The following is a 24379-nucleotide window of genomic DNA, read 5'->3' as shown; positions in this document are numbered from 1 at the left end:
ACTTCTGTTCCCAAGATGACTCCCAGCACCGGTGTGCAGCAGAGGGCCAGCTGCTCTCGCAGGAGCTCGGGCTCATGTCTCTGTTGAAGCGCCGTATTGGGGCTGTGATGGTGACATACGTCGCTTTGGAAGCAGAGGTGTTACTTTGGAATAATTCTGCTTTCCAGGAATAATCAAAGGTAACTTTTTAGATATGATGATAACATACGCTAGTGTTACCTATGTGAATGTTTTTGAAGCAGAAAACCCCCATGGATCAGAGTAAACCCTGAACAGGCATATTTTCATTGTGCCCATTAAGAAGCTATTATCACATTTCAGAAGACTGAACAAATCCTGTTTGCTTAAATCACTGTAATAAAAGAGAGGTCATTTTCCTAGAGATGGAAGGGTATTTGTCCAATAAATTAAAATCTTTTTTTGGGACAAATACTGATGAAAGTTGTCTCTAAACCCTGGATCTGCTGGATTTTTGTAATATTTATTCATGGTTTTATTAATACTAAAATTTAACTTGATCTTTTATCAGTGTTAATGTAAGAAAAGAACAGTTTGAAAATAGCCCAGTGAAGTATTAAAATGACACTATCCAAACTTGAAAGGAGCCGGGGTCCTTTCAGTTTGACAAATACAGCACAAGGAGTTGAGGAAGCTTTGCTCAACTTAAGAATTTTATTTGTTGAGGCACGCGCCTCTTTTTCCATAGCTGAAGGACTGCAAATGCTATTTAACATGCAGGACTTTGTAACTTCTCTCTTGTTCCTTTACCTCTAGGCTGGACCAAACCTCTCAGATGTATGAAGGAGAAGCTACCTTGCAGTTACCCTGCAACACAGGGATGATTGTACTCCTGTGACTGTTGAGCATTGTTAATGCAATTTACTAGATTTTGAGGACAAAACTGCATTTTGAAAAAGCTCAGTGTCTCTTTTAATAACCTCCCCTGATAATCCTTTTCTGTGGAAACAGTGTGACCAGCGGCTTGCCACGGGAGGTTCCCGTGGGCGAGAGACAAAGCCTTCACAAGGGTTTGCGCGCTCTGCTGCCTGAAAACTATGACCGCTACCCTTCTATATGCAGCAAGTAACATCCTTGTCCCACAGGAGACTGAATGCTTTGTCTCCAAAACTTTCTAAAGGGAAAAATCTGTTTGATGGAGAAACTGCATGTTTCTGCTGTGACATTTGCTGAGTAACATTTTCCTAAGCTGCCTTAGGCAATATCCTAAAGAATGTTATCATTTTTCAGTGCAAGTTAGGCACTTGGTGCTTCTCCATGGCCAGTAATTATTTGCTTTTATAAACATCATCTTTTATAATAAGTTTGTTTATGGGATAGAGACATAAAATTCTTGGAAACAACCACAGTGCAAATAGATCTAAACTCAGTGAAATTTCATTCCTTTCTACCTTGTATATGTATATTTGAAGTCGCAGCATACGGGGTTGCTGAGATTTGGAGAATGAAGTGTTTTACCTAAACTCAGGCTTTGTATGAAAAATGGAGGGAGTTGCTACTCTGTACACTGGCTGTGTGAGAGTTGTCCGTGTGCCTGAAGGGCCGTTAGCGATTTACTCGTTTTGTAACTGTAATGTGCTGCAGCAATGAATACACTTTAGCTCATTTTTTTTCTCTACAAAGCCAAGAGGAACTGTCAGTAAAGATCTTTCCAAGCTCAATAAAAGCTAAAACGTCTGAGTTGAGGACTAGCATCTATGAAGTTATTCAAATAAATCACTTAGAAATTTGAAATACATGTTTAGGAAAGGAAGCAGAAGAATTCTAGTGTTGAATCATTGAATGTGGATGGTGTTTGTAGAATTTTAATGCATATAGTTACCTACATAGCTGAAATAAAAATTAATCTAAACTGAATCCTTCTTTAGACCTCCTGGACAAAAAAAAAAAAAAAAAAAAAGGTAGCTCTGAGCAGTATTATGCAAATGAGAGTTACAAACACATAAGCTGCAACCGCAATTACAAGCACATTGATGTTTAGAAGACAGATCATCTTGTCTTGGACCTGTATATTCTTTAATATCTTTGGAGAAACTAAATCATCTGAACTGTACCTTAAAACCTGGACTTTGGGAAGTGGGTAATTTAAGCATCTTAGTAATAATCAAAATTATCTTACAATATTCTGTATCAGAACATGGCTACAGCAAATAGTTATATGACAGATCCATGTACAAAACTTTTAAATGTATAGTGCATTAGGAAGCAGAATTTCTTCTGGTTCTTCTGTCCATAGTACACATTTCTGCATTAAATCTCATTATTTTTAGTTTAGTGCTTGTAAGCACTAATTGTTCTGTTACTTAAGTTACTTCTTCACATGTAGGAGAATGTGATCAGTACAGGAACTGTCTCATGGTACTTACGCAGTGCTGGGGTTGAAATCACCCAGTTTTCTATAATGTATAGTATTGTAGATGCAGACTGTCATGGTTTAACCCCAGCCAGCAACTGAGCACTATGCAGCTGCTCACTAACCCCACAGTGGGATGGGGAGAGAATTGGAAGCATAAAAGTGAGAAAACTTGTGGGTCAAGATAAAGACAGTTTAATAGCAAAAGCCACACATGCAAGCAAAGCAAAACCAGGAATTCATTCACCACTTCCCATGGGCAGGCAGGTGTTCAGCCATCTCCAGGAAAGCAGGGCTCCATCACGTGTAACGGTGATTGGGAAGACAAACGCCATCACTCCGAACATCCCCCACTTCCTCCTTCCCCCAGCTTTATATGCTGAGCATGACGTCATATGGTATGGGATATCCCTTTGGTCAGTTGGGGTCCCAGCTGTGTCCCCTCCCAACTCCTTGTGCACCCCCAGCCATCCCGCTGGTGGGGTGGGGTGAGAGGCAGCAAAGCCCTTGGCTCTGTGTAAGCACTGCTCAGCAGTAACGAAAACATCCCTGTGTTATCAGCACTGTTTCCAGCACAAATCCAAAACACAGCCCTGTACTGGCTGCTTGTGAAGAAAATTAACTCTGTCCCAGCCCAAACCAGCACACAGACTGAGAATGAATGAACATAAGTTGTTGCTAGTTTGCAGTGCCAGGTGTAAGGGCCTGGTTGCATGTAAATATATGACAAGAACGAGTAGTGCTTGAGCAAAATGGACAGCTCCATTTTTCAGCTGTCAAATAGTAGGGCTTGTACACTTTGGGCTATGTATTTCTTGATGATAACAAAGAAATGAGTGCAAAGATTTTTTTCTTTTTTTTTACTAAAGTTGTGTGAACTACATTATGAACTGAAAGAGCTGTATCTACTTTTGGGGTCTAGCTGCCTTGTGGAATTTATTCTATGTAATGATTATGAAGAGAATTATTTAGATCAGTATTTAATTTCAATACAAAGCTTACATTCTCTGTCTTATAAAAAAGAAGTTGTTTTAAATCTTTTCCATAAAACGTTTTTGAAGGATTCATATAGCCCTGTGTTGAATAATCTGACCCAGACATTGCTATATTTAAAAATCTTAGAAGTATTGAAATGTAAAGATCGCTTGCAGTCATGTAATATAATAGGAAGCAACTTTATTACAGTTTGAATTTCTTACCACAATCCCTGACTCCTAATTCAAATTTCCTAATTAAAAATCCCCTGTTGAAGAATGCTTTGTTAAGATTTGTATTTTGGACTATAGAAGGCTGCTAGGATGACAAAATGAAAAGATGCTAGCACAAAGGAAATGATGGTAACAAATATTCAGTAAAGCATTCAATTTCTCTCCTCATTTTTCACAAGAAGAAAGTAGGAAGCTATGAATCACAGAACAAAGGAAGGAAGGAATAAAGTCAAATTATTCTTTATTAAGTAAAATGGATGGAAATATTACTCTCCTCTCTCTCTCTTCTGTAGTGGTAGCTTTTTTCTGTGAGGAAATTATTTGGAAATAACTCCATTCAATATCTTCTCACCAAGGAAAACCTTGATACAGAAAAGGAAAACTGCCTTGTACGGTTTGATATATGTCTTGTACAATGATCATAATGCTGGTCTTTTCCAAAGAGACAGACATGATTTTTGTCTACTCTGCTGCTAGATGTGGAGTAGGTAGGACCTGGATTCCTTCAGCACAAGGCTTCCCAAAGGCTGAGACAAGCATTTAGTAGCTTGTCTGCAGCACCTGATGGATTTTTTTTTTTTGGGGGGGGGGAAATCCTTTGAAGAGGGACAGGATGTGTCTCTTGAGAAAGAGGTGATATTTTATAGTCTAGTATTTTGGATCAAAAAATATTCCCTGGATGAACGAGATGGGGAACCTGTTTCATGGGTTTCCCATGTGTTATCATGGCTATGACTAAAGAGAGAGAGAAGGGTACTCTTTGGATTAAATTCTCTAGATCGAATATATGCAGGTTAAATCCTTTCCATTTATATAGCCATTTACATTACAGTAATTTTACTTTTTATGCTCATTTGCTCATTGAGAAGCAGATCACAAACTGTTAGCCACAGTGTCTTTTGAGGCCATAGCTTTTTGCATCATAAACGTGCCCCAAAAAAAGAGGGTGACCCTAACCATCATTCATTTCCATCACAATACAGCAGCCTGCTCATAAGTCATCCAGAGCTGCAAGGAAGAAGGGCAATTATCTGTTTAGAGCAGTTCTCTGAATTACCGTGTCTGTAAGGCAAATAGTCATTCTGCCTTTGAGTATCTGTTCACAGAAATCCCGCTTTGGTGATTAGCCAGCAGACCTTGAGAAATTAATATCAGGAGTTTTAATTAGCTAACTCTTGAACAACCACTTAACTAATCTGAATATCAAATATAAACACTGGTAGGAGGAATTACTAATTAGTGAATATATGCAGGAAGCTGCAGTCTGTTAAGACATGCTGTCAAGATGGCTTTGGAAAAATGAAACGTAAGGTGAATTGGAGGAGTCAACCTGTTGATACTCTAAGTCAGTAGAAGTTGCAGACCCACAAGAAAAGTTCAGGAGTTGGAGCAGGGGTGGGGGGAAAGGCAAGGGGTCAGGGAGGACCTGCTTTAACTTCAGATGTGTCATTTTGTCCTACAAAGAGAAAAAGGTAATGTTTTCCTAATATCCAGAGAACAATATCACATTTCCCTGGAGCCGAGTGAGACTTAGGGGAAAACATATGGATAACTACATGTTAATTAAGGTAAATGTTGGAACTGATATTAAGGATAAATTTTGGGTGAGATCTCAGTATTTATGAAAAATGATAAAATAATTTTGCTAAAGATTGAACCTCACCTGAATGCTGTGAAGAATATCTTGATTAATAATAAAGAATACAAAGATATAAGGCAAATGATAGGTCTATCAGCAAGATAAGGATTAAGTTGAAGTCCCCAGAAATGGACTTTGTAACTGGCAGAACACAACCATTAATCCTTTCAGCATTTGGGAATGTGAAGATAGTGGAAGCTGGATAAGTCAGGTGTTGCATTCCTGGATATCTGTTAATTACTAGTCATCTAGCTAACTAATACCTTGGTTGAGTCATTCCTTTATTAAATAGTTGATGCAGTAAGTCAGAGATGGTTCAGATATCCCCAAGGACCTTATTAGCGTATATTTCTATTTAATAAATTAGAAATTGTAATGGAAATAAAGAGGCATAAAAATAAGTCATACATGAGAGCAGTTGTTTATTTCCCCATCCTAATCTCTGCTATATAAGAATCACATGGTATTTCTATTTCCAAAGTCTGTTTCTGGATTTGACGTTTATAGTGAACTGTTGCCAAGTTAAAAAAACCCAACCAACCAACCAAAAAAACCCACAAAAACCCAAAACCACATAACAAAACAAAAACCAGTCAAGTTTCCTGAATTTCTAAGAGTTAATCTATGCATGTTTCTTTGTGCTCTGAAGGCAGCATTAATCACTGGAAAAGGCACCTCTTTTGGCTTTTATATAACTGGACTTGCCTCAGGAATACCCTGCTTGCGTGGTGCAGACACAAGTATGACATCTTACAATGTCTGGTTTAGTATGTGTGATGCCTGCTCTAGGAATATAAATAACACCAGAGGCTTCTGAAGAAATCTGATCAAGAGACTTATAGCTGTGCAATTACACTCCAATATTAAAAAAATCAGAAGAAACATCAGTATACTTAAAACTGCAGCTTGCACATTGTATACACTTGATTTTCAGTACTTGTGTCAACAGAATTAGTTACATACTGCTGCCAAATTTTCTTCCAGACTATCAAAAAAATAATGAAATAGTTTAAATATTAAAACTAGATATAGTCAGCGAATGAGATTACTGAGCAGGAAAACTGTAGGTCCTTCCATAAAATATTTCACCTTGAAAATGAATATTCTGAATGTCTGCTGAACAAATTTTAGTTACAACGAACCAGAATATAGAGGTAGAAAGAGTGTGGATGAAGAAAATGATTCTCTGGAATTAACAAATCTTTTAAATTACAGTTTAGCTGAAATATAACCGTCTTGGAACAAGCTCATTCCAGTCAGTGATTTTGTGAGATTTAGCAACCTGACTTGAAAACAAATCCCTTCCCTACCCCGCCATTTGCAAGTTCATTTCCATAGTTTTTATTAACTCTACTCTTTGTTATATAAAAGCTCGTCATACAGCCGTGCTCCAGACTTCTCATGAATCATCACCTAAGAACGGACACTTCTGTGAAAAGCGAGTATCTTGACACACTGGCAGATCAATGACTCCCAATTAATGTGTCTACCCTAAAGCAGCAGGAAAGCGCATGCTTTCCCTTGTCTCACCTGCTTGAACTTACCTCTCAAAATCAGAGGAAATGGGAAGGAAAATCCTTCCAGGTGACAGTTCCACCAAACGAGGAAAGAATAATACAGACTATGGATGCACCCTCTAAGCTAATTCTGGACGTATTGTTCTTTACATTCTTAACACAGATCCTCATGAGTTAGGCCCTTGCTTTTACAGAGACTAGTTAGATGACATATTCCAAGTATTTGTCTTTTTTTGATCATCTGTTAAATATTTGTGTTTTGCTAACACAGCATTCTTGTCTTTGTCAATTCAGGCACCACAACAGTGTCTCACAACTTGAACAGCAGTATCTTCAATGGCAAACAAGCATAAAAAGGTTCAGGAAGTAACTTGTTCAGTAACTTGAAAAAAAAAAAATTCTATGTTAGAGTTAATTTAGGAATTTGAATGCTTGTTACAATATCCTTGATGTATAGAGCATTCCTGGGAGTGAAAGGTCTTAAATTCCTATAGATTATTTCAGCTGGGAGGAATGATTTGTGGTGATTCAAGTAATTAACTACACCTCATTAGATGTTTGAAGAGCTGGCTGTAAACAAATTAAGTGTAAGAATACTATCCCACACATGACTAGGACAGAGAAATACTTTGTGAATATTCACAAAGCACAGAGAGACAAAACAGGAGCCTTCTGAATAGATAGTAGATTGTTGCTGTCACAAAACACAGATTATATCCATAAATTAACTGGAAAGGTATATGGAAATCAGTATTCATTGTAACCTGGAAGTAATGAGCTAATGCGTGTTATCAAGGAAACAGAAGAGAACAAACCCCTAGACAGGCTCAGAGGAGATGGGAAATGGTGATTGGACTCTAACAAGAGAGAAGACAGAGATGCTCTCAAGAACCTGATGGAATATATGAAATAGTTGAGCTCAACAACATACTGTTCATCTCTATTCTTGATATTATACAGGATGGAGAATAAAATCCTCTTTGCTGTAAGTTATATAACTCAGCACACTATAGACTTTCACCTGTAAATGTGGCAATGCACATCTTCCACCTGTGGAGGCATTCATAGGGTTCCACATTGTTTCCCCATTGTCATTAAGCTGAAAGGGCAGACCAGGAAAAAACTTTAGGAACGAATACACTATAGTTGTTGCACTGGTTTTTGGATATGAACCTTTTCCCCCCTCTGCCTCCGCAGCACGTAGACTGGGAGTGCGCAAGAACGTGGGAGGGGAAAAAGCCAGGACAGCTGTCCAAAGGGATATTCTATACCATGTGATGTCATGTTCAGCACCGAAGGCTTGCGGAAAGGAGAAGGAAAGGGGACATTTGTGCTTATTGAAACTGTCTTCCCAAGCAATCGTTACACATGCTGAGGCCCTTCTTTCCAGGAAGTGGCTAAACAGCTGCCTGCCAGTGGGAAGCAGTAAATAAACTCCTTACATTGCTTTGCTTGTGTGTGCAGCTTTGCTTCACTTATTAAACTTTCTTCATCTCGACCCACGTGTTTTCAGCTTCTGCTCTTCCAATTCTTTCCTCCATCCTGCTGAGGCAGGGGGAGTGAGCAAGCAACTGGGCAGGTACTTAGCTGCTGGTTGGGTTCAGCCCACCACAAGTACTGTCATCAATTTTCTGATTACTTGGAGCAAAATCTCTTGCAGCTGCACAATCAGATTTCCACCCTCCCCCCTCCCTCCCCCACCCCCACCACGCAGACATAGTTCTGTGGTACAACTTATAAGTTTTACAATTTTGTGTATTTTTATCTAACACCTTAGCTGGTTTTGTTGTATTTGGATCTAAGTCTACAGAGGGGAGAGAGAAGAAACATTTTACTTAATTGCATTTTGAGATCTTCCTTTTCGTTACTCTGCTCATCATTTTGTGTCTATGTATTGTTATTTCCTCTGCAAGAGGATATCCTGGGATGGTGACCTCCAACAGAAAGCCATAGGGTTCTAACTCAAGGAAGAGCCTTTTAGTATCCCATCAGATGCCCCAGGACTTCATCAAGGAGTAGCTGTACTTTGCCACAACAGATGCATTTGATCACCCTTAAACTGCAAAGGGAAGAACATAGTCCAGTCTTGGGGTGCAAGTAAAAAACTGTGCTGCCAAATAAAGGTATCTGAAAGAAGAACACGTTTTATGCAGATTATTAAAGAGATAGTGTAGACTGCATATTTTGTTTAGTATTACATGCATAGAATTAGTTTAATACTAATTATGTCTAGAAAATTTGTGGATGTTCATCAGGTTTATCATGGAATAATACTGCAATAGCCACTCCAAGGATTCCAGCCTATATTTTAGAGCTGAGATGCAGTAATTGTGCTTGTAGATAACCCGGTTCTGTATTTTAATTACAAAAACATCCATATTAAGTAGTTGGCACTGTTCTACTTCTGTAGCTATGTTCCCACACAGCTAAACTGGACAGAAAACATCCTGGTCTCTGTCAGATATTCCAGACATAAACATTCCTGGTGTAGTTTTGCTTAATCTATATAATTTAACAAGAACAAGTGAACCCTGGAAAACCCCAAGAAAAAATATATTTAAACCAGAAAAGTATATTTGATCCATAAAATTTCCTGTAGAGTCAAAGAAAATAATGTATGTATCATGCAGAATCCAGGAATATTTTAAAACTTGTATCTAGGAGAACTTATATTTTTGTTATGTTCCATATTGTCTTTGTTCTATATTGTCTTCTGTTATCATATGTCACTAAAACACAAGCTAAAAGCCGTACATGAGAAAGAATGTGAAAAAGCTAGGGTTTTCTCTTTTAAGGTTTGCCAATGTTTTATTTAATTCTATTATTAAAGAAAATATTCCTTTTTAATTAATATAATGGAAACATCAAAGACTACAATCAGTGAACTTATTTTGAAAACTTAACTTTAAAACTATCACCAAATAGCCAAGATAAACTAAATTTACTGGAAGCAGAGAAAAAAAATTCATTAAGGCAAGACTGAAATGAAAGTTCTAGTATAATGACCAATGGCCACCAAATCAAAAGCAGTAGAAGAATTGCACATGTAATTGGTTATGTGTGCCATATATTCTGTTCCTGTTATGGTGTGAAAAACAGTTTACTTGATGTCACACAGGAGAGCCACTCCTCTCAATATCCAGTGGTCTGGCGACACTACTGTCCTTAAATAGATCACTGTAATATAGTTTAGATCTGTCCTCTTGGGCTTCTTGTAAAGAGGACAAACATAGAGCTTGGGATCCTTAGGACCAGTTGTATTAACAGCAAATATATGCACCACAGGCAGCTGGACAAAAAGAATCTTTGGTGTAGATTCAATGAGTTTGCTATTTCGTCTGTCCCAGCCTGCACCTTCCAAGTATAGCCCATAGATATATACTCCTTCCTGTGTGGAGAGTAAGCAGATAAATACACAAAATAAAGCATCTGTTTTGTAAAATGAGTGGCTTAAACCACTAAAAGGAATATATGTTGTACAGTAAAAAATATCTGACATTGGATCTTTTCTAACTATTTAACTTTAAACTATTATATCATCCTTTTTCAGAAGATAATGCTTCTGAAATGGATGGCAATAAAAGTTGTTTAATAAAACCTGTACACTACACAATTTGATTTAAAGTTTACTATAAATTCCAAAAATCAAGAGGTAGTACAATGAAATGGTTCTTTTAATAAAATGTTTTCTAACTGCAAAATAAAAAAAAATGGTATTTATCTTCTATGCTGAGCAAAAAGAGTGAGGTGAAGACAATAGTAACTTTTTCCTCTAGCAATCCAAAATGACTGAACAATGCACAATACAGATTAAATACTGAAATTAATACCAAAACATATTTGTGTGTCATACATACAGAAGGAGGTGCTGTGATTTCTTCTTTGTTTTGTTTTAGCACTTCGTTATGTATTGTGACTGTATCTAAAGCCCAGCCTTTATGTGCTCGAGCTGCTTCTTGTCTCACTGCTGTCAGGAATCCTTGAGAAATTAAGTCAGAGATTTAGTACATATCTCACACGACAGAAAAAAAAAAAAATCTTACTCTGTTATCTGCATGGTTCTGCACTGAGTGTTATAGACAGATATTCAGAATTCTATTACAATTGAGCACCTTGACTAATGATAGCAAAGCTTGCTTTGGGGCCAAAATGGGAGCAAATGACAAAAGTGGCATAGAATGCATTACACTGAGAAAAATATTTTTAAATGGCACTTCCCCCCCCCCCCCCCACGGAATTACTCAGTTAATAAATGTTTGCTCAGGATACTGATTTACAAATTATCATTAGGCAATCAACTACAGGATGCATCGTAGATTTGTTATTTCAAGAAGGAATTTGAAGGCAGACAAAATATCAATTATGTGACCTGATATTTATGTAAAGGCAAGTTAGGAAAAAGGCTATCTTTATTTTAAATGATAGAAGGAGAAAAATAAAATAAATTTCACTGATGGAACACAGAAAAGGTGTGTCTGAATGCAATAATGAAAATAACTATACGAGTGTGGGGAATCTAGACAAGGTAGTGCCTACAAAGGATGAAAAATTTATATTTTGTTAGTGAAGAAAAGGGAGCCCTAGACAGAAATGAAGGTAGAGGATAACACAATCAAGCAGCGAGTTAGGTGATTTTTTTGAGTATTGTTTTGAACAGACTTTACAGAGGTTTGCAATAAAAAGGGTTTGAGAGGTAAAGAGCTGAATAATATAAGCACAAGATGTTAAATAACCTGGCACCAAAAAGGTTTGGATGTGTTATAAAGGAAAAATCTAGAAAAATTAAACACTTGTAGCAAATACCTGGTTGTTTCTGTATAAGTGTCTCAGAAGATGACAATGTAGTCACCAAAACCCCAACAGCTGCTATTTTAGGCTACCAGATGAAGAACTACTTGGAGTTGTCAGAAAGAGATTGAGGTAAAGAGAGAAAAGTTAGCAATAGAGAACTGAATACTTAAGAGTGATTACTGTAAAGACTTAAAGATGAAATTGCATCAGTTCCTTCTTGATAAGGCGTAAAGGAAAAGACCATTTTGTGAGCTGTTAAGTATCTACAAGGAGGTGAAACCACCCAGTGAAATACTGACAAGCCAAAGGGGGAAATCATGCAAGTACGTGGGCATGCAGTAGAAGAAAGCATTTCAAGATTTAAGAAGTCATTTAACATGCCAATTAGGACAAAGCCAATTAGAAGCTAAGGTATTTGTCACAGTTAGAATATTCATATGTGATCTAAATACAATCAGTATTACATCAGTATTATCAGTATACTGTAGTACTTGAACTTGTGTTAATTTTGAAAATACTATATATTCTGATAAAAATAAAACAGTATGATCTAGGTTTCTAAATTTTGCTAAAAATTAATTATATCTCTATAACGTGATATTTGGTTTTTCACAAGCCTGTTCATTCAAAGTGCCATGTCTACTGAATGGAATATTGTACCACCACTAACATACATTCTTCCTTAATAATGATAATTTATAGGACACAAACACTGATAATTGCTAAAAAAAAAAATCGCAACAGGTTTAAATACAATTATTGGTGATACTTTATAGTAGTATAAATAGATTTTTCCACTAAACTGATGAAATACATTCCTCATGTTTTAACATTATAATGTATTTGTCAGTGCTATGATAGATTCAAAGTTTGATTCACCAGTGCAATTAGCTCAGATTTTGCTGCAATGGCAGCACAGGGCAGTCCAATATCTGATTTGCCTCACAACAGTCAATTTTAAAACTTTACTGTATGATTTGATTTACGCAGAATTTCCTGGTGAGCAGTATTAGCAATAGAGTATAGTTACCTCACCCCTAGTCTCCGCTAAGCAGACTTTTTTCTCCATCTACAGAACTATCCTTTTGTTACACAGAGGTTGAAGCAATTATCAAGTTCAAGTTCATCCGTGTCTCAGGTTGTTTGCTATTAGGCTAAATATTTTCCTTGATCAAGAATCTGGTCCATTATCTTCTTTTACACCTCTGTGAGTGCTGCTCTTGAATCACCAGAGATCAGTATGCTTACCAGCTGTGCCATTTATGATACAAATGGAGTGATGCTTTGACTGGCATCTCACTACTATCTTTTAATGGTAATTTGGATGTGCTCCAGGCACCTCAACTGTTTCTGAGAGCTACTCCAAGAAAGACTTTGATATTAGTGCTTTTTACAGTCCTGGTCATAGAAAGGCCAGTAAGAATACAAGCATCACAAAGTGAAGATACCTCATAAAATATTCAAGAATTTCAGAGGTTAATTCTAATGAAAAAAACCAACCACCTCATAGCTGTTACATGGGAGAAGTTTCTCATGAGAATTTTGTTGGGCATTTGTGTAGGCTAAATGAGATTCTTCTACGAACATACATCTAATAAGGTAACAGGTTTTGTTCCTCATTAAGATGGTTACAATTTGTTTTTCTTCCTCTTTCCTACAAAATGACAAATATATCAGGCTATAACAGATAATGATAGATAATGTTTTCTTGTACTTTGCAGTATATCTTTGATTAATTTGGACAAACTGTTCATTAAATTATGTGTGAAATGGAACTACTGTGAAAACTACAGTTTGATGATTCTCTGTGAAAGACAGGTAACTGCTATAAATTCTGCTATAGTTGCACATTCCTAGAATCATAGAACAGCCTGGGTTGGAAGGGACCTTGAAAGATCACCTGGTCCAACCTTTCATGGGACAGAGAGATTATGAGATTATCTAGCACCCTGTCCAATTGCATCTTGAAAACCTCCAGCAATGGGGATACTACCATGCCCATGGGGAGGTTGTTCCAGTGAATGATTGTTCTTGCTATAAAGAAATTCTTTCTGTTGCTACTACAGTATATAAATAACATATTGCTCTAGATTAAAGCTCTTCCATACTCACAGTTTACAGTTTGGAATGAGATAAACAATTTGAAACCACAGGAAAAGCATATTTTTTTTAAAAGCTGTATCATTATCATTAAGTATATTTTCTTTAGAAGCTGTATCATATCATGCTACAATATGTCAACAAAATAAAGCATTTGATTTGTTAACTACGTGTTTTCTTTCTTGTAATATAAAAACTGTGTTTATGGGTCAGACTAAAAGACCATCTGTACAAGCATCCTGTCTCTGACACTAGACAAAGGCAGATGCTTAGTGAAATAATATTACAACAGGCAAAATGGCACATAAATCCTTTCCCTTCTATGTTCTTCCAGATTCTGGCAATCTGGAGCTTAGTGACCTCCCAACTCGAAGGTTAAGTTTGGACAGTCATTTTTATTGCTACCATTGGACCTGTTTCCCATGACTTTATCTTATCTCTTTTTTGAATCCATTTATCATCTTGGCTTCTATGACATATTCTGACAGCAATGAAAACATTTTTCTAGGTGCAATATTAAACTAGATACGTAGTAAAAAGCATTAAATTATGATTAAATACATTATTACTCAAGTCCTTTCAGTACCCTTACCTTGTGGATTAAAGAATCCGGTCATCCAAAACACATTTGGTCTTCCTTCATATATCCAAGTAGAGAATTGATTATTTCTGTCCAAAAGCTCAGTAAACCAGAAGCCAAGCGTTGAAGAATCCCAAGATACTCTTTTCCATACTTGAGGAATTCGAGCATCATACATATTATCAAGTGCATCTCTCAAATTCTGAAGGAATGAAATTATAATACATGAACTAAAGCAATCAAGGTAATAGCTTAAAATGGAGTATTCCATACGTAGTAAATATACTTTTACTTGCCTCACTCATAACAATAGTTCCTTCTATGGCTAATTTAAGATCATTCAAACTGTTGCGGACTATTGTGATCACCTTTTGCATTCGGTCAATTTCTTGCCGAAGAAAAATATTCATAGAGTTAAGTTGGCCCATTTTAATTAAACGAGCTTTAACCTAAAATATAGGAGTGCAGAAGAAGGAATTTAGTTAAACCTGAAATGTTCAAATACTGTTGTCATATATGACATCTTAACTTTGTGTTCAGAAAAGTAGACTTGTACTTCACATTATTCAACTAACATTTATCCCCTTAAAACTGTTGCAGTTTTTACTTCTATTTTTTCTCTGATACTACCAAATTTTATATGATTTTGCTAAAACAGGACTTCATCCAGAAGGCCCAGGAGACTGCTGTCACAAAAAAGTCAACACTGATTTTTTTCTCTATTTTCACATGCAGCTTTGGAAGTCCAAGCATAATCTCCATGATCAATTGTTAGATGTCTTGATTTTAAATAAAAAAGCCTCATATCTATTCATGCTGATAGTGATAAAGATGCTGGTTCCTGCTTGAATCTGCTACTGGCTATACGACCTTTCTTTACAGTTCAGGGTTTCTTGTTTGGAATGTCTTACATGAAAACTCAGAGAAAACAGTAAGAAAACAACTAAGATTAGCTTGCCTCATGGGGTATGTAATCTGGAGGAAGTTTCTCTAGCATGTCTTCAGCTAAACGATAAATAATTGCTTCACGAGTTTCTCCAGATCCTGCACCGCTTTCTTTTGGCTGAATGTTGGTAATAGTATCTAGAACATCAGCTGCTGTATTACTTTGGTATCTGAGAAGATAAGAAGTATGTTATAAATCACGTCGGATTTTTTAATAGTTAAAAGGATACTTTGTAGAACACACAACTTGAAAGTTGAGAAAAAATGTACTGTGTCACCAGGTTAAATCAAAACCTGGTTTTCTTTGTGTCCTGCACCAAGCTGAACACACCGATAGTGAACAACCTGTGGTTTTCCATGGTTGTAAAGAATATGAACTTCCTTCTACACACCCTGTTATACCCTTGTTGTTTCTCTAATTCAGGGCTAAGAAAAAGAAGAAAAAGTTCCACACACTGCTTCTCAACCTTTGAGAATGTGAGGTGGCAGAAAAACCTATCATATGATTTCTAGGGATTCTAAGGAAAGGGAAGACAATGGCATATGCCTGAACTTCTAAACAGCTATTTTCTGGGAAGAAGCCATACAAATTTTGTACAAGGAAGAATATTTCCCTCATTTAGCTACTTCTTAAAAGTGGAATGCAGAAAAGGAAAAGGTGGAGGCATAACTCTGCAAGCTGCCCCTTTATTAAACAATAAACTCTGCTTTAAGTATTTCAGGATTAATGATAAAATTAATTTTATCATTATTATCAATGATTCTGCCTTGAGGTATTTCAGGATTAATGATAAAAGCTGCTAGATTTACAACATTAGAGATTAAAACCTTCTATTCCATAGTACAGCATGGGCAGTGCTAATGTAAATTTATGTTCTGAGTCAATACAAAAAAAGTGAATTAAATTCATGTGGCATTTGTAGGTAAAAGATAGTAGTCCACGTCAGTCCTTCAATACAAGCAGAATTATAGGACTACTTTTGTTATAATGCTATCTAGTGGCACAGAGCTATGAGAGGCAGTAAGGAAGAATAACAGTGTATGTGTTGGTACTGCAGTGCTGGCATTGCATACTTTTACCTTATGGAATCAGCTACATGGGGAACATACAGCCTGAGTCTGACGCAGAACATAAATTTATACTGACTCAAAGCATAATTGTGCATGTCAGTTTTACTTTTCGACCTTCATGCGACACCCATCTCCTCCTATTACTTTGTCATACATATAATTATATGAGAAATGAAACCAAGGATTGTGGCACAGGATAGAACATGGGACGTCCTAAAGCATCTAAGCTTTGGAGATAGTATTGTAAGACTACAGAAGCTAGATAGTGCAGCATGTCAACATAAACTTGTTTGTGAATGCAATTAGAAAGACTATGAATCATAAACTTGGAAATCCTACTGGCAGTTTGCTTCTCAGAGGATGTAATTTCTGATTCTGAATGTAGGAACAGTGGGGATTTTGTCTGGCAAAACTCTCAAACTTTTTACCATCTATGGCCCTATTTAAAGACTTACAGATTTATTTGAGACCACATATGAACAGAAAAGTTGGATAAAATCAAGTTTCTCTTGGACTCATGGCTTCATTCCTAATTTGGATGACATACTGATGGTTGTAACCCTTATTCTGGGTCTCACTGATCTAACACCTAGTGATAAAAGAGATGTGAACCTTCCTCTTCACAGACAAGTACTGTTCTTCCACTACCGCTATCAGACTTTTCTACGTGGAAAGAATAGGTCCCATGATTATTTCATCAATTAAATTATAAAATATTACAGAATTATAAAAATTAATGGTCTTTCCTCAAATCTAAACAAAAAAAGAAACAATCTTAAAAAGAAGACAATATGCAAACTTTGGGGAAAAGCAGAGAACAGGTTTTGAAAAATAAGCTCAAAGGAGCAGAATCAAAGATAAGTAATATTTCTTTCTTCAATGACACAAGCTAGGAATCTTCTGGAGAGGAGAAATGATCATCTGAACCTTGTATAAAGAAGCAATCATGAAAAGCAATAGCTGCTTGAACAAGACAACTTTTATTGTAAACAAAACCAGAAATGACACAAAGATGCATCTCAATGTGTACGTAATTAAAAATAATATCCCGATGTGGAAGCAAGGAGAAAATAGAAACAAGAAATTTCATTCACATAATAGTGGGACGCAGAGAATATAAAACACACTCTGAAACAAAATTCTTCTGGGCTTTGGAAAACCTGACTTTCCTTTACATTGCAAATAAAATGTTGAAGTACAGATGCAAAGAATAATGAAAAAAAATTGCACAGATTTTGTAGAGGAAGTATCATGTTCCCGGGAAAGAAAGCAGATATACACAATGGGGTGTCCCTGAGCACATTTAGACATCTAAGTGTAGATGTCTGCATAACAGCTGTTTGCCTAGATTGCCCCTACAGGTAATGCAAAGAAGCATGGTTCAGCTCATGTATTTCAGATGTCTGCTTTGTGATCAGAGGAACTGCACTTTACAAGCGTCTGTTTTTCTCTATTACAGTAAAGGAAGTCTTGGATAAGCATAAAGGAAGATAAAGCAACATTAAATGAATCTCATTTACAGTGTCAATTTTGCCTAAAAGTATGTAAGATAAAGCACTTTATACCTGTTTATATTGTTTTTCCCTGAAGAAGTATTGCAAAGCAAATTCTGTCATAAGAAGAAAAAAAGAAGGAATTTTCTATGGATTTTGATTTGCTCCAGAAAGAATTATTAAGGATATTTTCTTACAGAGTTTGGATTCAACAACCTGTCATAATTTGATAGCTGGATTCTCTGCCATCAGGAATTTTCTGTTCTACAAGTTAAAACCAAGAACAAATGTGTTTTGACAGAAACATTACCTCAGCTTGTTTTAAAACCCAGCAATATCTGTTGCAACATGGTATTCAAAACCTCACATTCACCAAAGGACAATGGGAGAGTCTACTCTGTCTTCAGTTGGTTAACAACAGTTTGCAGTAACTTTACAAAAATTCAGTTAGATTTAAGGCTTCAGTATGGAACCAATTGGAGAAGGAGTTTTGACAGAAGATTGTCAGAATATTCCTTGCCTTCTCAGGTACCTGTTAACTGTGTTGCCTTTGCAGAGCCTGTGGTTCACATAGCAAGTTTAAAATCACTCACAATGACTTCAGGTGTTAATCCCAAGTGGACGAAAGTACTGACACTCAGTAAAGTCTTACGGTTGGAACCAATGGATTGAGCTTTTGGCTGAACTGGAAAACTGTCCCACTTAAACCAGTGAGAGATAAGGTCTTTCCTGTCCTCAGTAAAAGGAATATGGAGAGGTCCTGGCTGTCTCAGGGTTCCAATTCTAGCAGTTAGCCTTCTGCATACTCTGAGATGACTTGATAGGATATTTTAAGGAGAATTTGAATGCAACTTTTTATGGGTTTGTATGGGTTGCTAATCCATTTGGTCTGCATGTCAAAGATGAAATTCAGACAGATAGTATTGCCTATAACAGACTGTGATAAGACATGGAAAAAAGCATGAAGCTGTTGAACATTTTTGCCAGACTCTTAAGAAACACTTACAAAGAAAATCTCCAGAAAAATTACTAAAGTAGCAGGAATATGCTGGTGTACCGTGTGGAAGAAAAACTCAGAGAAATTATAGAGCTGTTCCTAGTCACTAAAGCTCCCCACAACACCGTTACTCTCAAGTTTCCTCCTATAAATTAGCCCTCCTACAAGCCTAATTTTGGATCCAAAGCATATGGACTTTGTTTAGTTCTCTGTTAAATCTTGGCTCTTCTTTAATCAGTTCTGGAAGGGAAGTCTTGCAAGTATCAGAAATGACTTGAAACAGATTCTACTTTTAGATTCTTTTCTTGAGAAGTATATATTTACAATGGTAGGTGCTAGGCAGAGTTGATAATAAAACTGTGTGCTGTTCTCACAGCATGCTTAGAATACTGGGCTTTTGATATGGCACTAGCCTCTTAAATTTGAGACTGAAAAATTGTGGGAAATTATTGTTTTGCCCAAATGTGTTAGAAGATATTAGGTTTCCACAGCAGCTGGGCATTTGAATAACATTTGTTTTGTTTAAAAATACAAAAAGCTGCGTTAAGAAACAATGCATGTGGATATAATGAAAATGCAATAATTCACGGCAGTGAAAAAAGTATGATGATGATTCATACACTTTCACAGGGCATATAACATTAGAAGGAAATAAAAGCTAAGCTGTTACACACATTATTTGGAATTAAAAAGTGAAGTAAGTCAAAGATAAAATTTTAAATGGAGTTTGTACTTGGTCAAGTTGAAAAGCCTCTTTTAAATACTGGAAATGGCAGGACTGATGGCAACAAAAGATTGTAGGCACATCCAAAGGCATGCTGTAAACCAAATGACAACCCAGATAATAATTTAATGAGTGTGCACAAAAAAGTAATATACTCTTGGAAGAGAAGACAAACATTAGAAACTTTCTCTAGTTGAACTGTATAGAGACTTGTATCACGTGTTCATATAAAAGTTTTATAAAGCTTTCAAATTTAAAAAAAATAAATTCTAAAACCATGAGGAGTAAGCAATAAGAATTCCAACTGCTTTAAAAGAACATGTAAAATGTAGCTGAAGATACTGCATTCATAATCATGTACATACACATCAAGTGTTCCACTTCAATAGTGAAATTCACATGAATCCTAGATTTCCTATGAAAATATACTTTACTTAAGCATTTCACAGGGATTTGTTTCCAAATACTGAAAGAAAGGGTCTTCATTTTCAATATATTGAGACCTACTTACGTAATATCAGCATTGGGATGGAGTCCAAAGACCTTTGGGCTGTCCATGGCAGGGAGTAACTGGATGTATTCAAAATACTGTTCCAGGGTTTTGCACACTGGAATTTTATATCCAGTGTGAAAACAGAAAGTGCTGTCAAACATCTTTTCATTAAACCATACCTGTGAAAAATCCAGAGGAAATAAAACCAAACACAGTTACTTTGCTAGTCAGAGGGGGTTTTTTATCTCATTTTTATTCTTGGACAATTTGGGTTCTTGTTTTAGCTATTAGATCTAATTTTACTTGAATATACAAGTAAATCATTAAAAGCTATGTGTTCTAAGTTTGAATTCCAGATAAGTATTTTTAATAGTTTTTGCTCCTCACTAAAGAAAAAGCAAGGGGAAGAGCCCCACTGCCAAAGAATGACATTTTGAAAAATTAATTTTACTCCAAAGAGTCTTATAAACTGGTAAAGAAGTGCATATTCAGCAGAAGGAGGGTCTTCTGATTTCTGTATTGCAACTGCCAATAAAAATGACAAGTAACTGTATTTTCAAGGTCTCTCACCCTTGCAAAGCAATTAAGAAGACGCTTATCAAAGTCATCTGTGACTCGGCCTCCATATTGTACCTCTCCAATCATGTAGCATACTGTTTTCCATGATATCCCCTGGATGCAAGTAAAGTAAATAAAAAACTGTAGTTATAACATATAAGAAGAAGGTATCTAGCCTGTAATTTTGGTATCATCTGAAGCTCATAAGGCTCTGAAATGTAAGCTGAAAATATCATTGTTGCAAGGAAAAAAAAAAAATCCCAAGATTTATTTCTAATGTATTTTCTGAGCTCAGCTCTATAATTTTATAGTAGAGTTGGGTTTGATCCTGCTATTAGAAACATATCTCGTTTTTTCTTGTGTGACCTGAAATCGCTCTCAGCTGCTACTGCCTCTCTGCTTTTTCTTTTTTTCCCCTTCCCCCAGTTTCTCATCTTTCTCTATTGACAAAGAATAGCCATTCCTTGCAAAGCAGCACTATTACATTATTCCTTGACAAATAGTAGAAGACCAGATGGCAGTCATGGAGAAGTTTGATTGGCTCTGTCAAACTCTGTAAATATTTTGGCTCCCTTTCCAAAATAGATATTGTATAGACCTGTTAATATTTTACATATGGTACAGGAAAAAACAAGATCAAACTCTGAAGTTCTTAACTATTACATATTTTTACATCAAAGATAGCATACAAAATATTTCAGCTTGACTGTCTTACAGAGAATCTGAAGCTTTGATCATTAGAAGTTGCACCGAAAGAATAGCATTTACTATTATAAATAGTAACATGAAGGAAAAGAAACAACAATTACAGATGCTGTATAAAGCAATTAAATATACTGTACGCAAATTTTAGCATTCACCTTCTTGATGTCACATTCATCTAGGTGATTTTGTATAAACTGAACACTGGCTGTAAAGTCTGCCGAGTTAAATTCATAAGGAATATTCCAACCCAAAGGTCCAAACTTGCGTCTTTCCTTAGGAATACAATTAAAATCAAATATGTTTATGAAACAACATGTAATTTTGTTTTATTATTAAAGTTTAGTACTACTAATAATAGTGGAGTAAAGAATTGAACTGAAGAAGAAAGCTAGCCTAGGAAACAGCTGTGTGCCTCATAAACATCAGTAAAAATGAAAGTTTATTAAGTTACACCACGAGGGATAAATATTTATAGAAAAAGCAACAGAATAATTTATTGCTATCTTTACTAATCAATGTATCAGACATAGGTTTGAAATGTCTCATGTCTGTGTGGATGATCAAATTTTTACTAATTAATTTAAAGAATTACTGAATCTCTGCATTTTCAGCACACTCAACAATTCCAAGTTCTACGGTTTTTCATTTTTTTCTTCATATGTGGTCTACTAAGGATAGTTTCAATTTTTCAAGCTCCTGTATTAATGCTCAGTTATCCAAAGGCTTCTAGGCTGCCCCTTTTTTCTTACTGTTTCACTGTACTGTTTTAACACACATTTTTCCAAGTTCACAATTTTATTTTAAGGCTGCCATCACTACATTATTTGAATTTATTATTGCATACATATTTGAAAATAAAATTATAATGCTTGCAGTAAGAGAAAAATAGTTGACTATAAAAGAGAATATAATCTGCAGTGCAAACATTTTAAATATCCAATGCTATTAGATTTCTCACAACTTTATTTTAACCACCTCAGTTATATTACTCAATGATTTTGTTCAGAATGTAGAATAAATTAATCCAAGAAGTTAAGAATTAAATAGCTGAATAGTGCGGACATTTATTAAACAAATAAACAGTGTAATACTGACATTTGAATATTAACAAAGTGATAACATATTTATTAGAGTTCAAATTACCAGGTCAACAATGACTGACAGTCTTTGATATCTAGTTAAGTAACATTTAGGTACCTTAGCTACAATATTTAAAAAGAACTAGAACTGGAAAAAACCCCCTCACTTTTATTTTTTTCAAAATCAGGTATTGTTTATAAGCAGATGAGACAGCATTAACCAATAATACCCTGCAGAAAGGTATAATGATTATCTGCCAAATTCTCTGAATTACTTCTTAAGCTATATATATCAGCAATCTTGTCACCAAAGGATATTAGGAATTGGTCAGTTTAAAGGCAGGGCAATGTATATATTTCTTGCTGATTGGCAATCCATAAATAAATTTTCTGAACAGATGAATAGCTATAATATTTTTTAAAAGTACTGATGGTTGAGTAAGCTTAGGTCTTCTAGTTCCACAAGAACAGTATAATGCTGAAGCAGTACGCAGAACAACTTTCTCACTGTTTACAAAAAGGTAGAAGGAGGAAAATAATGCAGAATACTGTATCTTAGTAGTGATCTCAACAAATTGTCTTTCACCATCTTTGCTACCCTGAAAACATGAGCAGCTCAGTAGAGCCTAAGGCTTAAATAACGTTTTAGAACTATTTTGAGATCCTTGCTGAAAAGAAGGTATATTCAGAGACCTCAGCATGTTGGTATTTATTGTGATCTCAAAACTTAAATATCTTTAAAGTACAAAGTATAGATACTGTGCTCACATTGGAATTAATGTAGAAGACACATCGACACAGATAAAAATAAGATAAAACCAGGATGCTAAGTGATAGAATTTTATTTAATTTTAGCCATCTAGAAAGTAGACAGCTACGCTAAGCTAGGCATCTGGATTGCCTTTAAAATCAGTGGAAAGAGTGATACATATCCAGAAAATTACAGAGAGAGCACCAAGACGGATAAGATTATTTTCTTTTTCAAGGTGCTGATCTATTTCTATTGACTACAGAGAGAGCGTTTCCCCTTACGCTGAATAACCAACTTTCGGACAGGTAAAATTACATGAGAAAAATTCTCATTCTAAATGCTTATAGTATGAAAATTGTGTAAAATTTATAAAACAAGAGAATAAAGAACCTTGAAATACAGATTATACCAATTAAAGCTTCAGCCCTGCAACAGGATGCTACAATAAATATCAGAATGTGCATTGTCTAGGACCTCTGTTCCAGTAAGTTCATATATTATACCACTATTTGCAAACCTTGTAAGAAATACCTGAACAGTAGAATGCAGGAAAGCTACAGCGTAAAGCAAAGGCTTCCACATAGGCATATTGCTAACATCTAACAGATCCTGATTAATTCCAGAAAACGTTCTTTTCAAACTGGCACGTACACCTTGGGGAGGTTCATTTGTGAACTTTATAGCAATCTGTCATGTGAAAAAGATAAAGGCATTGGATTTGTTTGATGAACAAAACCAGCAATATACAAAAAATCACAATATTAGTTATAAATAACATGTCAATAGTTGAAGCATTGTAGATACAAAGTTGATATGTAGTTTTACTATAAACCACATAAAAGGAGTACATATGACATTAGGGCACCAATCTCTATAATATACATTACTTTAAGATTTTGAACATAGACGTTCAGTTTGTGTTGGTCAGAACCATCACTGGCACTTATCCATGGATCTAAGCATTTTCATCAACAACCTGGAAGCAAGTGCCATGCTTTTCAGAAGGCCTCATATGGTTCTCTATCCCTAATTCAATGACTGAATGACAGAACTATCCAGAGTAGATGACAAGAACTTGGTTGTATTTCTGGTCCCAGGACTTCACAGTAAATACAAAGAAATCTCACCTCAGATCAGATCTTTGTGTTCACAGTGGCTACTCTGGACTCTGTGGCTATGTCTGCAGCAATAAATTAGATTCACCTGAGAATGTTCCTCAGACTGACTCTGGTCAGCAGACATAGAATCCAAATTTGTGGTAGGAAACTGCCACAGCCCCTCAGAATACAGCCCCTTAGTTTCATATGAACTGCCTAATGGGAATAGTTTCTACAAAATTTTAATTGTCAAACCATGC

General features: G+C 35.9%; 1 protein-coding gene across 1 annotated transcript in view; it reads right to left on the bottom strand.

The window, feature by feature from the left end:
- Positions 1–9835: 9835 nt before the first annotated feature.
- The window catches only part of DNAH8 (dynein axonemal heavy chain 8), a 148202-nt gene continuing 133658 nt past the window's right edge, over positions 9836–24379 (bottom strand). The window contains exons 84-92 of the mRNA XM_054820742.1: positions 23554–23709; positions 21348–21464; positions 20500–20601; positions 19948–20108; positions 15165–15321; positions 14503–14655; positions 14219–14408; positions 10593–10714; positions 9836–10123 (exon numbers count right to left, since the gene is read on the bottom strand). Of these exons, the coding sequence (XP_054676717.1) occupies positions 9836–10123; positions 10593–10714; positions 14219–14408; positions 14503–14655; positions 15165–15321; positions 19948–20108; positions 20500–20601; positions 21348–21464; positions 23554–23709 (1446 nt within the window). The remainder of the gene's footprint in view (positions 10124–10592; positions 10715–14218; positions 14409–14502; positions 14656–15164; positions 15322–19947; positions 20109–20499; positions 20602–21347; positions 21465–23553; positions 23710–24379) is intronic.

The sequence above is a fragment of the Grus americana genome, chromosome 3 (genome assembly GCF_028858705.1).
Source record: "Grus americana isolate bGruAme1 chromosome 3, bGruAme1.mat, whole genome shotgun sequence".
NCBI lineage: Eukaryota > Metazoa > Chordata > Aves > Gruiformes > Gruidae > Grus > Grus americana.
This window is presented reverse-complemented; position numbering and strand designations above follow the sequence as displayed.